Source organism: Arvicola amphibius, chromosome 17 (assembly GCF_903992535.2).
Source record: "Arvicola amphibius chromosome 17, mArvAmp1.2, whole genome shotgun sequence".
NCBI lineage: Eukaryota > Metazoa > Chordata > Mammalia > Rodentia > Cricetidae > Arvicola > Arvicola amphibius.
The window spans coordinates 20385897-20399485 of NC_052063.2; the positions used below are offsets into that span (position 1 = coordinate 20385897).

The 13589-nt window shown below is 36.1% G+C and overlaps 2 protein-coding genes across 2 annotated transcripts in view; one reads left to right on the forward strand and one right to left on the reverse strand.

Annotated features, from left to right (window-relative positions):
* Ppfia2 (PTPRF interacting protein alpha 2) overlaps positions 1 to 8217 on the forward strand; it is a 404134-nt gene extending 395917 nt beyond the window's left edge. The window contains 3 exon segments of the mRNA XM_038314717.1: positions 4180 to 4339; positions 5484 to 5575; positions 7467 to 8217. Coding sequence (XP_038170645.1) covers positions 4180 to 4339; positions 5484 to 5542 — 219 coding nt within the window. The 3' untranslated portion in view covers positions 5543 to 5575; positions 7467 to 8217.
* Positions 8218 to 9994: 1777 nt separating this feature from the next.
* The window catches only part of Acss3 (acyl-CoA synthetase short chain family member 3), a 174280-nt gene continuing 170685 nt past the window's right edge, over positions 9995 to 13589 (reverse strand). Inside the window, exon 16 of the mRNA XM_038314385.2 lies at positions 9995 to 12663. Coding sequence (XP_038170313.1) covers positions 12595 to 12663 — 69 coding nt within the window. The 3' untranslated portion in view covers positions 9995 to 12594. The remainder of the gene's footprint in view (positions 12664 to 13589) is intronic.

The window sequence follows — 13589 nt, forward strand, 5'->3', positions numbered from 1 at the left end:
ATCCTGAAAGTTGTAGCCTATGATGGTTATACTGAGTACAAGAAGCCCTGAGCATGGGCATACACAAGCTTAAGTAATTTGGAAAACAAAGAATATGTAAGAAGATACCCGAAATGAGTAAATGAAATGGAGATTTGCATTCTCTATAATTGACAGTTACATTAAAATAGACCTTCTGAGATTTTTTTAAAATAAAATATCTTTGGGAAAAATTATATGGAAATGTTGGGATTGAGTGGAAAATAGAGACATAATTCTTATGGAAAGTATTGGTGTTCCTTGCCTACAAAGAGGGTTGTTGAAAATAATTTAATGCTGAAAATGTAGCTCAGTTTAAAGGGTATGCCTATAAAATGCAGGATCCTAAGTTTAATCCAGTTCCACAAAACACATAAAATTAAAATGATCTTGGAAAATCATAAACTACACCAATAATTCTATATTTAAATGAACAAGGTAGATGACTTTGCTGATCTAAAACCATGGTGCCCTGTGCAAAGGCAATTTTAGAAATTTATAAACATAACCCAAACCAACTTCTAAAATATCTGAAATATTCTCCAATCAGAATGATGTATATTGTTCAAAACACAGCTAAAGTGCTGAAAATGTAGTTTAGTTAGTGAAGTACTTGCCATACAAGCATCAAGGCTTGAGTTGGGATTTCCATTGCCAGTATATAAGTCCAGCAAAGACACCAGACATCTGTGATTTCTGGCACTAAGGCGATTAAGACAGAGAGATCACTGGAGTTGCTTGCCAGCCAAACTAGTCAAGGAGCTCAGGGTATAATAAAAGGCCCTGTCTTCCAAAATATGGCAGACAACGATTAAAAAAAGAACTCTGGTCCTCACACAAAAATGCATATGTTTATGTGCAAAGACTCATGAATAAAACACATACATACACCATATACATGTACACACACAATAACAACACAAGGCTAAATAACAGTAATCCTGTAACATCTTTTGTCCAGTGAATCTGAGCAAAATTAGTGAAGCAACTTGCCTTAACTATAGTGAATTTACTTTTGGGTTTGCATTGCCCACAGGAAGATTCTGTTGAACTAAAATTCTAATATATGTCTAAGAGATTGACTTCAATTAAAAAGGTATCTTTGGGGGCTAGAGAGACAGCTCAGCTATTAATAATATGTACTGATCTTTCAGAGAACCACAGTTCAGTCCCAAGTACCCACATCAGGCAACTCATAAGTACCTCTACCTCCAGCTCCGGTGGATCAGATATCATTTCTGACCTCCGCAGGCACTGTACACAAACAAAGCCACACACAGGCAAAGTCACATACACATAGTTTTAAGACCAGTTTTTAAAAAGGTACATCTTAGCCCTAGCTCTTGGAAACTTCTCCTTAAGGTATTGCTGCAAGAATATTAATTTTCTGCAATGATTGCTTTGTGAGGTGATAGAAAAGTTGAAAAGCATAATGATTGAGACTCTTTCCTCACCAATAAAAAACAACACCTTAACCTGTATAATAATTAAAGATGTCATACAGCCTTTTTTTTTTTTTTTTTTTTTTGGTTTTTTTTTCGAGACAGAGTTTCTCTGTGGCTTTGGAGCCTGTCCTGGAACTAGCTCTTGTAGCCCAGGCTGGCCTCGAACTCACAGAGATCCATGTGCCTCTGCCTCCCGAGTGCTGGGATTAAAGGCGTGCGCCACCACCGCCTAGCCATCATACAGCCTTAAAATGTAAGCTAGGGTTTTATGTTATTAATCAATATTTAATTTAAATAATGCTTCTCCAAATATATACAAGTCAGAGAGGCCATACTATATTTAAATATATTGTTTCCTTCATCCACCTGTGAGCAATAAACACATATACATACAATGTTGAATTCTGTGTTTCTGGTTACTATTTCAAATGAAAATCATTGCCTTTGAACAGGTACTTTGTATATACAGAAAGTGGAGAGATTATTTCACTGAGACATACCAGAATTGATGACCAGAATTACATCATTTTTTCTCTTTTGAAAATTTTATACATTCTATTTTGATTATATTCACCCCTCTCCCAACTCTTCAAAAATATCCCCTCCAAGTCATATATCCAAATGTGGGTCCTCATTCTTTTTTTATAAACACACAGAATCCAATAATTGATACCCATATATTTTGGCCATCAACTTCTCAGAGACCATACATTTAGAGAACATTAACTCTCCCACTTCCCCAGCAACTATCGGTTATCAATAGCTCCTAAGCCATGAGTGAGATTTTAGGATCACCTCTTTCTCAGTGCTGGAATTTTGTCTGCCTCGAGCTTGTATAGATCTCTGGCCTACTACCACACCCACTGTGAACAAACCTGCACGGCTTCCCTGTTGTGCCTAGAGCAAAGCTGCGTTGTAGTCATCCACCACCTCTGGCTCTTGAAATCATTCGACTCTTTCTTCTGCAGTGATTCCCTGCCCTTGCAAGAAATGGGTGTGATATGGATGTCCCATAATAGGTTTAACATTCCCATGGTTTCTTATTCTCTGTACAATGACCAGTTGGGAGTCTCTAAGTTAACCCCTATCTACTGCACAAAGAGGCATCTCTGATAAGGTTTTAGAGTTATGTTAATCTATAGGCAGAAGGACAAGTCATTAGGAGTCAGTTAAATGCTATGTCCATTTAGCAAAGAAAGATCAATGGGCTCCCCATATCCTGTATATCCACGTGTTCTTGGCCCTGAACGTGGTGCTGGGTGCGAGTCCTATCTTATGGAGCAGGCCTTACATACATTCAACCTGAGAGTGGTTGGTTACTCCTGTAATGTTCGTGCCACCATTGAACCAGGGGGCATGTTTTGTCAGGCTACTCAGATCATTGCCACTCAGAAGGACTACAGCTGCATAAGACGGATTGGTGATTGTTTCCTCTTCCGGTATCAACACAGTACATTTTAGAATTATAAAAGCTAGACACTTGGCATTAGGTTTCTAGCAGAATTCCAGCTTAATCTCACCATGCCTTAGGGCTCATGTATCTGGTGCTTTCAGCAATAGGGTCTTTTTTTTATTATTAAAAATTTCCACCTCCTCCCCACCTCCCATTTCCCTCCCCCTCCCTTAACTCCCCTCCCCCTCCCTTGCCAGTCCAAGGAGCAGTCAGGGTTCCCTACCCTGCGGGAAGTCCAAGGTCCAACCCACTCCACCATCTGGGTTCAGGAAGGTGCACATCTAAACAGACTAGGCTCCCCAAAAGCCAGTACATGCCGTAGGATCAAAACCCAGTGCCATTGTTCTTGGCTTCTCAGTCAGCCTTCATTGTCCGACACGTTCAGAGAGTCCGGTTTGATCCCATGTTTTTTCAGTCCAGGTCACGCTGGCCTTGGTGAGCTCACATTAGACCAGCCCCGCAGTGGGTGGACGCACTCCTCGCGGTTCTGACTTCCTTGCTCATGTTCTCCCTCCTTCAGCTACTCATTTGGGCCTTGGGAACTCAGTCCTGCACTCCAACTTCTGGAGGCTAGCTAGGAACAGCATCATTAGCATATAATATTTATCCACCAGAGTTAGCTAGCCTTTGCTTTTAGTATTACCTTAAAATCAAGTGTGCTAATTGAAAGGATGGAGCCCGGGCTGCAAAGATTTTTCAAAAAAAAAAAAAAAAAAAAATCCAGTTAATTCATCATCACCTAAAATCTAACAAATCACATGTTTAGCGTTTCTTATTAAGCTTATAGCTAATTGTATCATGTGCTAGCCAGTGTGTCTCAAATACAGATTTTTGTATACTATCTATCTGTTGTGTGCAGAAAAGTGATATTTGTTGATTATTTGACTCAAATGCAGTCTACTTAACTGATGCAATTAAGTATCGGCTCATACTGAAAAATCCTTTAGCGCGAAATGGAACCAAATAAATCCAATGTTCTATTTAGATTAAAAAAACACCTTTAGTATTCTATGATTTCAAGGATGTTTAAAGGTAACAAACTTTAGATTTATCATATTCAAATTTTATCCAAAAAAAATTTTCTATCGCATTTACTGTCTCCTTCTGGAACCGACAAAGGAGTTCAAAATGAAGCATAGCATTCCCATGTGTACTAGACAGGCTGAATTTAAATAAACTCTACCGCATGCCCCTGAGCACACAGATGCATGGACTGTGGCTTCTTTGTTTTCATCCCATCAAATTCTAACTCTGTCCTGGCAGAACGATGACAAGAATTTCAGACGTGGCTCAACCTGGCGAAGGCAGTTCCCTCCCCGCGAAGTCCACGGAATCAGCATGATGCCTGGGTCCTCAGAGACGTTACCAGCTGGGTTCAGGTTAACTACAACATCTGGGCAGTCAAGAAAAATGACGACAGATGGTACAGTACCTTTACACTTCTGCCTATAGCATAAAAAGCTTGCTTAGCCAAAGATACATAATTCTTCAACTTTGCATAGCCTTCCGGAATTGATTCTTTTCTTGAGTTGGTTTGCTCTGCTTGAAATCCATTGTGCTTTTTTTTTTTAATCAAAAGAAAGACAATGTGTAAACTGGCGATGCATGAATCCATCAGACTTTATACACATTTGAAAAATAATGTACAGGCCTCCACAAAACAGTTCCACTAATGTCTACATCTAGGAAAAACAACACACATATGCATGATTTGTGTTTCTTTTCTCTTCTATTGCCAAAATAAATAATCCACATAAAATGCAGGTTTTATTTGAAATCAAATCCAACTAGAAATGGGAATTCACTGTATTGGCACTTTTATACGTTGAAATACAAACTTTATGTTTTATCCTTCAGATTAAGTTTTATCAGATATGCTTTGTCTCTGACCAGGCAGAAAGCCTTAAATAAACAATCACACACGTGAAAAGAGAAGTAACCTGCACAAAACAAACAGTGATTTCCCACTTGCATCTCTCTGTGGACTCTAGACTTATGCTACATCCTTCACAAAAGAAACAGCCATTCTGGAGAGACGTCAAGGAAAAGCAGTCTTTGTCTTGTTATTCAGATAATAATCTAGACTCTTCATTTCTTTTCAAGCTGTTATGGCAATTAAAAATCATCTGTGCATAAAGTGTCTTTGATCCACATTTCTTTAGCATGTTAATATTTTGGAACTTGTTAGCAAGGTTCATGAATAATTTAACATGATTAAAATTAGTATGGAAGTTTGTCACTACATAGAGAAGAAAAAGAAATGAAACACCACAATCCACAATACCACGTTCTCTGAGAGTAATCGTCACAGCAAAAGCAGGCTCACCCTGGGGAGTCGCTTTGTTACAGATTTCATCTAAGGAGGACTATATTGCAACTGGAGAGCTCAGCTCAATGGCACTCCGGTAAATTTTCATTAGTCACTGGGGCTAGAGAAGAGGAACGTGAGTGGCTCGTGTCTGAGAAAAGATAGTCTAGCGCGTATGGTCAGGATCCCTTTCCGCAAAGAAAACCATTCTCTCTCATCTCTCGTGTGCGAACCTCTAAAGCCCTTTTCTCCTTCGCAGTTCCGTCATCAAGACTGCAGAGGTTAGACAACTCCACTGTTCGCACATACTCATGTTGACAAGCCACTCAAAGGAGGCAGCGCTAACCTGCTGTGAGTAGTGTCTCTTGGCCGAGCAACAAGGAACTGACAGAAAGATGGGGTTTACAGAGACTAGTCAACATACCCCATACCCTTTGGTATGGTCCTAGCAACACAGAGGTGTGATCAGCCACGCTACGAATCTAGAAGTCCTAATCCTTCATTGAGCATTTCCTATCATTACCAGTCTTCTGTGTTTTGCCCTCTGCCTGATGAAGTCCTGCCACTCAGCCATTCCACATTAATGAGTTGCTAAGCATATGATTTTCGGTGGCATTTTATGTTGACACTTATATAGTTTTGTTAGTATGAGCCTGGCATTTGAATATCTTAGACTTCAAGTGTCTGTTTTGGAAGTCAAAACAAAACAATAGGAATTTGTACACGTTTGTAGTCAAGTAGTGTAAGAGGCAGGAAATTAGATGTGGATTAATATTAACAACAAAGTTGAAAAAATATTAAATTTCCAATGTCTTGTCTCTACCATTATGATTTATATATGTTGAAAGCAAGTATTAATCTTAAGAATCTGGGAAGTATACATAGAAACAAAATTTAGAAGAACTGGGAACAGAAATTGTGTAAAACTTTGTTTTACACATAAGATATAAGTCATTTATAAGGAATTACCAACCAGTGAAAGATATTACTTCATCTATATAACATGAAATTTTCTCTTAAAACTTTTTTATGAGTAAAACTGCTTTCCTAGATTTAGAAATTTTAAATTTTGGAAAATTCCTTTAACCTAAAATTTGGGTATACCAAACTACTCTGTGATTTCCAATGAGCTGATATTTGGGAAAAAAATAGTTTTGCTGCAGTATGCATCCCCAGGGATGGGATAAGAACGCAGAAAGAGAGAGCAGCAATCTGCCTTGCACTGTTTTTTTTTTTTTTTCATTGCCTTAAATCAGGATCTCTGTACAACCTAGTGTTTTCTTCAGGACTAACATAGGAGCTGACATGTCACCTTACATGGGTCACTAACTGATAAAAGAGAAAAAAAATTAAGACAATTTTTTTTCATTTCACAAAATGCTATGCTAATATAATTTTTTATTGTGATATACTCTTTGGTCTCATAAGGCATGGCTTAGACTATATAATCATATTGCTAAACATGAGACTTTCCAAATACTGTTTATAACAGATTCAACATATAACATAGTAAGTTTCTCAGAAATTTAATAATTCACGAGCTTATAAATGACTAATATTTTCAGTAGTGCTTGCTGCTTAGCTCTAGGCTCATGCGTAGAATTAATCTTGAGCTATTTGCAATTTTTCCATGCATGTCATTCTAGTTCATATTTCCTAGTTATTAAACTTTAAAGGAAATAAAAATATGAATAGGATCATCAAAGGCAGTCTTTACTTTTATTTTGGTGAGAAATTAACATGACTATTGTGACCAACAAAGTCAAAACAGACTTCTTATTGATCTTTTGTGTCAGTAAGCATAATTGTGGAATTATGGCTGTAATCGGTGGTAAAATACATACAGCTGAAACAGAAACTTCAAAATGTGCTATGGTTTATAGTCTGTCATGATTAAAGTAAAGCATCATCCTAAGAACTCTAAAATATATGAACTAGAATCTAAATCTGTTCTACGGAATAGGTCATTTCAACTCAACTTAATAATTAGCAACCTATAAAAAATGCAGAAGGCATGCTGACATTTTATGTGACTATCTCTGTTTCTACTATAGTCGTACTTTGGCCAAAGTTGAACAAATCCTACTTAACACCCCAGAAATACAGTAAGTGGAGACTAGCAAATGTCACCGATCCACTTAGGTACATGCTAGATAGCTTTCTTTGCACTGAGGTTTTAGACCAGACCTATGGACTGGCTAGCAGCTACCAATGAACTCATGCCCTTCGTTTCCTTCCACAGATGTTATCTTTTCAGTATACACGACCTAAAGTGCACTACTGCCTACGAAGACCAACGGAGAAAGCCTTTACGAAGACTGAATTCTAAGGAAATAATATACGTAACAGTTTACCAAACGTTAAACACGTGATTTTGGGGGGGAAGTCAGATAATAAGTTTGGTTAGTTTACTATGATTGTAATAAAAACGCTTAAGTCATCTGAAATATGAACATCACCCACATCATAAATTCTGTACATCCGATGCTTTTATGAGGTGGAATTCCTTGTTTTTTCATGTTGTAATATAATAGGCATTTATGTATTACTGTGTATCATTTCTTTTTAAATGTGTAAGTCTTCTGTAAATGGATATAAATATGATTTTTTTAAAAAAAATAAAATATATGGTTCATGGAGTCTTGAGTGAAAACATTGAACAATTACAAGTCCTGTTTGTATCTTACCATTCCACAATTTTTACAGTCAATCCGTATGTTTCCTAGAAGCATGTTTCATGCTTCAACATGCTTCTTCTTTAAGTCTGTCAAACCTTACAGCTGAAAACCTGCCTCTGATCATGTAAAAAAAAATTAAAAAAAAATAGAGAGAGAATGATTTAACCTGGACCGGGAGCCAAAACTTACCTTTCAAGGCAATCAGGGATGTGATGTCCTCTCTCTGTAGAAAAAGCACTGTGATGGCTCAATCTCGTTTTCAACAAAAAAACAAAGCCAAACTCTGTTTACAAGCATCATATGCAATGCTTTTAAAAATTTATATTTAAAAAAAAACATTGTCTAATCCTGTTGCCTGTGGACCAAGAAACACACACATTATACACACAACACACACAAAACATAGACACACATACATACATACAACACACACACACACACACACACACACACACACCTTCTTTATCAAGAACCCACATGTTCATTCAAATACCCTGAACTGCCAGCTAACCCTGGACAGTGAGTGTCAAACACTGTGGAGTCGGAGGCCCATCTCCACCAGGAACAAAAACACAAACAAACTGAACCCTTTAGCACCCCTCCCCTTTTTTTAAAATCACTGTTAACAGGGCATTAGCCAGACTCAAGTCTAATGTTACTCAAGTCTACGCCTTTAGCTGAAATGACTTTTTTTGTGACTTCCCTGAATTCATTTTCATCCGAGGATAAAAGGCAGAATGATGAGAAAATATATAGTGTATAAAAAGTAGAGAAGAGTCATCTCTTTCTTGTGGCTTTATTTGGTGGTGTCACTATTGTTTATTCCTTGTTTATACAGGAGATTTCAAAGTGAAACCTATTTAACAATACCATTGATCGAACTGCTGTTTACCCGCTGCTTGGTCTTATTAAGTGCAAGACCTGTCATTAGTAAATTTTTTTCTTTTGTATTTTAATTTGTTATATTTGCACGTACCTTTGTTTTGATGTCTATTTTTGTTGAACAGATTCAATCAAAAGGTAATGGTAACAGAAGCCCTCTCCATTGTCAATAAAAAAAATAATGCTTCCAGCTTTCTGCTTAAGCTTTGTTTTCTAGTAGCATAAAATTTAATGATTTACTCAAATCACAATCACTCAGTAATTTCCAATGCAATTTTCTTCGAAATCAGGTCTGCCACTAGAGGGAGGTCTAAACAAGCTGATGGAAGTGTTTTGAATGTAAAAAGAAAATGTTGCTCAAGTAAAACCGGTGTTAAAGGAGCAAGAGCAGCTCGTGATAGGAATGAAGTCATCTAAATGAAATATAAGAGAAACTAAGATGCTCATGCTCTAGAAAAATTTATGTTCATATTTATACACTAGTAGAGCAACCAAATTTGCAGAGCTATAGTGGAAGACTTGTAATAAGTAAAATATAAAGAAGAGAAAGATTATTTTGGCTGATATTTTTGGATGATCCAGCTCATGAATTGGCAGATCTACATGCTTTGGGAAATCAAGTGGTGTGGGACAGCACAGGAGGAAGCATGTACTAGAGAAAACTGCTTGCCCCAAGGCCATGGATAATGGAGAACGTTGATGGGATTGGAGCCACACAGTCTCCTTGGGAGAGGACCACTTCAGTGACCTAAGCATCGCCCTGCCCGGCACTCAGCACAGAAGCTTTGGGGGATATTCCATAGCTAAGTCTAGCAACCACTCACTCGGTCACAGAAATCAGTTTCTGCTTTTGAGAAAATACATTAAAAAAATTACTGGTGATATGTACTAAGTACTAGCAGTATGATACACAGTGTACAGCTACTTTCCTCAAGAAAATGCAAAAATATGTTTTAATGTATAAGGATATTTTAGTCAGATATGAAAACCAGTTTCATGGATTGAGTTTAAATTTCTGGGTAGTTCATTTTTTATTTTTTAATTTTCCCATATGACCGCCAACATTAAAAATTCAAATATTTTAGAATATCATCAACCAAGCCCTTTCAAATACATTTTTATATAAATAAACCTACCTTTTGACATGTAAAACAAGTTTTATTTAGATCTGTTGAGTGTATTTTATGGGGAAAAATAAATTGGCACACTCTTTAGTTACTAAAAGTACTTTTATTTTTATTTTCAAATGTTTTACAAATTTAAAAATTTCATAAAATACAAGATCACACAGAACCAATTTAGGTAAATAGAAGTATGGTCACATTTTGTAGATTGTATTATTGCTATCAAAGACACACCCAATTAAAAAAACTTCAGCTGAAATTTGGCAAAAAAAGTATAATGAGACTTAAAATAAGAAGTTATTTAATTTTCTCCCCAAATTGTAAACTGTCTGATGCGTATGTTATATATTTCATTTCTCCATTTTAGCCACATGAGTGTGACCACTCTCTCTGGACTGTAGTGGAGAAGTTCCTTACTGAAATATAAGAAACAGCTCCATCCAAAGTGTAATGCACTTGGCTGTTTTTTGCTTATTTGTTTTTTGTTCTTAGATTCCCACAATTGAAAAATAATGCAGGCCTGTTTGCTGAGGTCCTTCAGATCTGTTAAAGAGGAATATCTACAAATGATCTGAAGATAAAAATCCTTCAGTCCTTAGATTTGCCTGAGTTTGTATCTTGCAAACAAAAAAATATGAATTCAGTTAAAATATCTGACTCAAGTGGGGGAATATAATGAACTGTGTCATAATGCTAACATATTAAAAATAATAATGATTTTAAACCCTATAGTCTTGATAATGTATAAAATTTACACATGCAATGGGAAATTCAAAGAACTGAACAGGTTCCAGTAATAATAATAATATATATATATATATATATGTATATATATATATATATATCCAGTTGGTTTAACTCATGGTACCAAAACAATTAAAGAGAATAAAGATTTTTTTTCAGATTTATCAATGAAGAAGGTAGTTTAATCAGTAAAAGTTTTCTTTGAGAAGTCACCTGTTATCTACACAGCAGTCCAAAGAGGCCTAAAAGGAGAGCTTTTATATAAAATACACATTATTTTATGACAGGTAAATTCTAATTTGTTGCTCTCCTCCTGCATTTCATGTATTTAAATGATTCTGTTAGAATATTGGGCTCTTCATAATAATGTTTCCCCAAAACTGAAGAATTGAGAAATTATGCTAAAAACTTTCAATGATTCAATGATTACAGTATACTCTTTGGATTGAAATATATGCTCTGATGAATAATACATGTAGAGCTCTAAGCTAGTTAATTATTTCTTTCTACTCTAGTTAATGGATATACTTCTATAACCTTATTAAAGGCTCATTTTTAATGTTTTTGAAAAGGCTCAATCATTTTATAGACGTGTAGATGGAAATAAATTTTAGAGCATAATTTGTAAATGAATTAACATTTATTCAAAGTTAAAACTTGCAGTAAAAGCAGACATTTGGGGTTCTCTTGAAACTCAGAGGTTCGTGCAGTCTCCCACCTGAGCCATATTTATCTGGGGACTAATATGGCTGCCTCCTCAATGGAACATAATTTCCAGTACTTAAGGCTTCATATTCTTAAAAAATCCTGTGTTGGGTTATATGGCTCAAGGCCTCACCATAAATTCATTGATATCCTAGAGTATAGCTCAGTGGAAGAGTGCTTGTCTAATGTGCAGAAGTCTCTGGGTTCGATCCCATAAGAGAAAAAATTGCTAATTTGGAACTCAGTACGATAGTATCCAAGCAACCAGAAGTTAGAGGACCAGGGCTTCCAAGACAGTCACACTCATATGGTAGATGTGAGGCCAACCTAGGACACATGTCACCTTGAAAAAAAAAAAAAAAACCAACCTACAACCCAGAATGGGAGGAACTCATTGATATATTGATATTATCTAGAAAGTCTCCTGATTTTTAGAATAAGACTAAAACTTCCCTATATTTTATATCATTCCTTTGCCACTCCATTCCATTTCTACGCCATTTCCTTGAGGCCTTTGGTAGATGCAAGCATCAAGACAGATACAATCAACTTGGATAGGGGATTTGAGGAGCCTTCATTCTACAAGAGGTTTGGTGAAAAACTGTCTAGTTTCTCTGCCAGACATTTGCCTCCCCTTACCCATTCACAGACAACCTAGAAATGGTACTCCATTCTGGGGCCCTGTGTTGCTAGAGAACCTAGCAACACTCCTCCATTCTGGGCCGTGTGTTGCTTAGACAATCATCTTTAGATAATTACTTGTAAACAAGGTAGTCATCTTAAAAACATTAAACTTTTGAGTTTCCATAGTAACATTGTAAATTATATTTTGAACCTGATTTGAATTTAGATTTTGATCAAGTATGGCTGATTCTTATCTCCTGGAAGTGTGCTTATATTACAGATGCTTTCAACTGAAATGTGTTTGTAAGGCACATGAGTTTATAAAAACGTACACCAAAGACATGTTCCTTAATATGCAAGATAGCATATAATGATCCATGTTACAGGGAAGAGGTAACAATATGAACTGGCTCACATAACATGACATAACAACATGACATAACATAAAATACAGCCCTTTCATGGGTTATTAGACTGATTTAATTCTAAGGCTCACATCTGAGTTAAAAATGAATTTTTAAGTGTTTATAGAAAATATTTTTAAGTGTTTATCGAAGATAAACAAATCCAGCTAGAAGATGAAGATAGACTGACTGGACGTAGTAAATAAAAATCACAAGCTCTGCTTCAGCACTTCTTCTATGTGACCAAAAATGCTGGGGTCCTCAATAGTAGGTGTTACCTGGAAAGAAATGGACAATTTCGGATGTCACATCCCCGTGAACTTCTCTAGGACTTTTTGTACAATAGAAAGTGATATATTTTGTTTTAACACTCATATATTTTGTTTTGCTATGCTTTTAACTTTCTTTTGATTTTTTTTTTCTTTTTTGACACAGTGGCTCCTGTGCCACTGTAGGTTGGCTTCAAGCACCTTACCTAGCCGTGGTCAGCCTTGAGCTCCTGATTTACCTGACTTTACTTCCCAAATGCTAGAGTTACAGGCCACATGATTTATATCCCCAATTATTTCACAAAAAGAAAAGAAACAGACAAAATGTCTGAAGTAGGGACCTTCAAGTACAATACTTAAAATTTAATCTTTAGGAATAGTCAAGGAAATAGTGTGTTTAGCAAAATTGTTGATATGCCCACGGAGTCTCCAGAATTTGTGTTTGTTTATTCTGAAATTCCCTCAGATAAATGATTCTTACAATTCTATTAAAATTATTGATGAATTTATAGATTTTCATGACAATCACATGCATTGACATTGAAACATGTATGTACTTGAATCAGTCTAAAGTTTCTTAAGATAATTGTCTCTATTCATAGTAGAATCAATTAGCACTGATATCCTAGAACATTTTAGACTTCTCAAATACTTCAATTTCTCATCATGATGGTCATTAGTGATTATAATGAAGCAAAATGTACATTTAGTTCAAAGAGATGAATTTCTTTAAGTTTGTTTGAAATGTACAAAACTGATAAACTCAAAAGTTCACCCATCAGTATATATACATATAAGTAATGTATATGATTTAACCAGTATTTCTTTCTCAAGCTCTCGTACTTACAGAGTTCGCTGGGAATAGAATTCATGATTGAAAATGTGAATTTTAATAGAATTTTGCTTGTGCCACACACATGATCAAAATCATTTCA